Consider the following 2,143-nt stretch of genomic DNA (forward strand, 5'->3'; position numbering starts at 1 on the left):
TGAGTTTCGTCTTCACGACAGTGTATACTGCAGACACTTTTCATTTCAGCACATGAGAAAGAAGGCATGCATGAGATGGTCAGCGTGTGGACAGTGCTGCAAGTGCTGAGGCTGGTCAGGGAAGAGCTGGCACTTCTGAGAGAACGTCACACCACCATGCAAGAGAACATCTCCATTTTGCAACACTCACAGGCTACGTTTGTACAAAATTTTGCCGCACTTCAGATGAACCAATTCGTCTGTGGCGACAATATCAGAAATTTTCAGCAGTCATATTCCTCTAGTGAAGAGGCTTTACAGAGAAATATGACTGGCTTGCGTGAACACATTTTAACACTGGAACAAAGGCAGAGCAACTTAAACGAGCAACACACCAGGCTCCAACAGACAACATCCCTCCTTGAGCAGAAACAAGCCATCTTACAAGACAACCAAACAAGTATTAAGGAAGCACAAGACGTCTTGGAGGAAAATGTTGCCACACTGCAGCACAACCAAATCAATTGTCTTCAGATACAAGACACCGTTGCAGGGCTGGAGAAAAACGTAACTGAACTACAAATAACACAAGGTTGGTATTATCCCTTGGTGAACACTGACATCAGTTTGTTTATATTTACAAACGTACCTCCTCAACAAGCAATGAATAGTTATAACGGTAGTAATACAGACATACAAGTTGCTTGATCTGAGAACAAACTGGGGGAGCTAAATCTGGGCTGGGTGGGTGGAAAGGAGCGGGTGGGATGGGCTGGGATGGTGGTGGGTGGGTTGGGGTATATACACCCTTGTGATGAGATTAGATGAAAGTGGGTGGAGCTAGAGTAATGCATCTTGACAAACAAGAAGAAAATGACCATTAATCACTTTCATGTACGTTCATAAAAAAATAATCATACACATGTCGAACTAATTTATTCAAAACTGCCAACAGATGCTATAGGCATGGAAGCTTTTGTGCACGATGGCCAAGTGTTTCTCATACACATTGGGTTTAAACTGGACTGGGAGGCAGCTCGGCGGTGGTGTAAGACTAACTGGAGTGGCGACCTGGCACAACCCACCACGAACATTCACCACTTGATGCAGAAAGTCCGTGACCATGTCTCAGGTAAGGATGTGACGGCATATTTAACTAACCTAACACAGCCCAACCTAACTTGTCCCATCCTAACATAACATAATTTAACCTTATCTAAGGCAATCAGTGGCTGAATGGGAGGAGGAAATAGTGATGATGATGATGATGTATTGTAAGTGGGAAGTAGAGTGATGATGATGATGATGATGATGATGATGTACTGTAAGTGGGAAGTAGTGATGATGATGATGATGATGATGATATACTGTAAGTGGGAAGTAGAGTGATGATGATGATGTATTGTAAGTGGGAAGTAGAGTGATGATGATGATGATGATGATGATAATCATGATAATCATGATGATGATGATGATGATGATGATAATCATGATAATCATGATGATGATGATGATGATGTACTGTAAGCGGGAAGTAGAGTGATGATGATGATGTATTGTAAGTGGGAAGTAGACTGATGATGATGATGATGATAATGATGATAATGATGATGATGATGTTCATGATGATGTACTGTAAGTGGGAAGTAGAGTGATGATGATGATACTGTAAGTGGAAAGTAGAGTGATAATGATGATGATGTACTGTAAGTGGGAGGTAGAGTGATGATGATGGCAATGATGAGAGTAATGATGATACTGGAAGTGGGAAGTAGAGTGAGGATGATGATGAAGGCGATGATGGTGATGATGATGATGATGATGATAATGATAATTATATTGTATGTGAGAAGTAGTGCTGCTGCTGATGTTGATGGTGATGATGATGATGATGCTGTAAGTGGGAAGTAGAGTGGTGATGATGATGATGATGATGATGATGATGATGATGATGATGCTGTAAGTGGGAAGTAGAGTGGTGATGATGATGATGATGATGATGATGATGATGATGCTGTAAGTGGGAAGTAGAGTGGTGGTGATGATGATGATGATGATGATGATGATGATGATCCTGTAAGTGGGAAGAAGATTCATGATGATGGTAATGATGATGATGCCACTGTACGTCGGAAGTAAAGTTATAATGATAATGATGATGAGT

The 2,143-nt window shown here is 41.2% G+C and overlaps 1 protein-coding gene across 1 annotated transcript in view; it reads left to right on the forward strand.

Annotated features, from left to right (window-relative positions):
* Positions 1–306: 306 nt before the first annotated feature.
* LOC145399851 (galactose-specific lectin nattectin-like) overlaps positions 307–2,143 on the forward strand; it is a 4,159-nt gene continuing 2,322 nt past the window's right edge. Inside the window, exons 1-2 of the mRNA XM_080272430.1 lie at positions 307–571; positions 935–1,111. Of these exons, the coding sequence (XP_080128556.1) occupies positions 307–571; positions 935–1,111 (442 nt within the window). The remainder of the gene's footprint in view (positions 572–934; positions 1,112–2,143) is intronic.

This window comes from Coenobita brevimanus, chromosome 50, assembly GCF_032717465.1.
Source record: "Coenobita brevimanus isolate Jiangsu-jjx chromosome 50, ASM3271746v2, whole genome shotgun sequence".
In the NCBI taxonomy this organism is placed as follows: domain Eukaryota; kingdom Metazoa; phylum Arthropoda; class Malacostraca; order Decapoda; family Coenobitidae; genus Coenobita; species Coenobita brevimanus.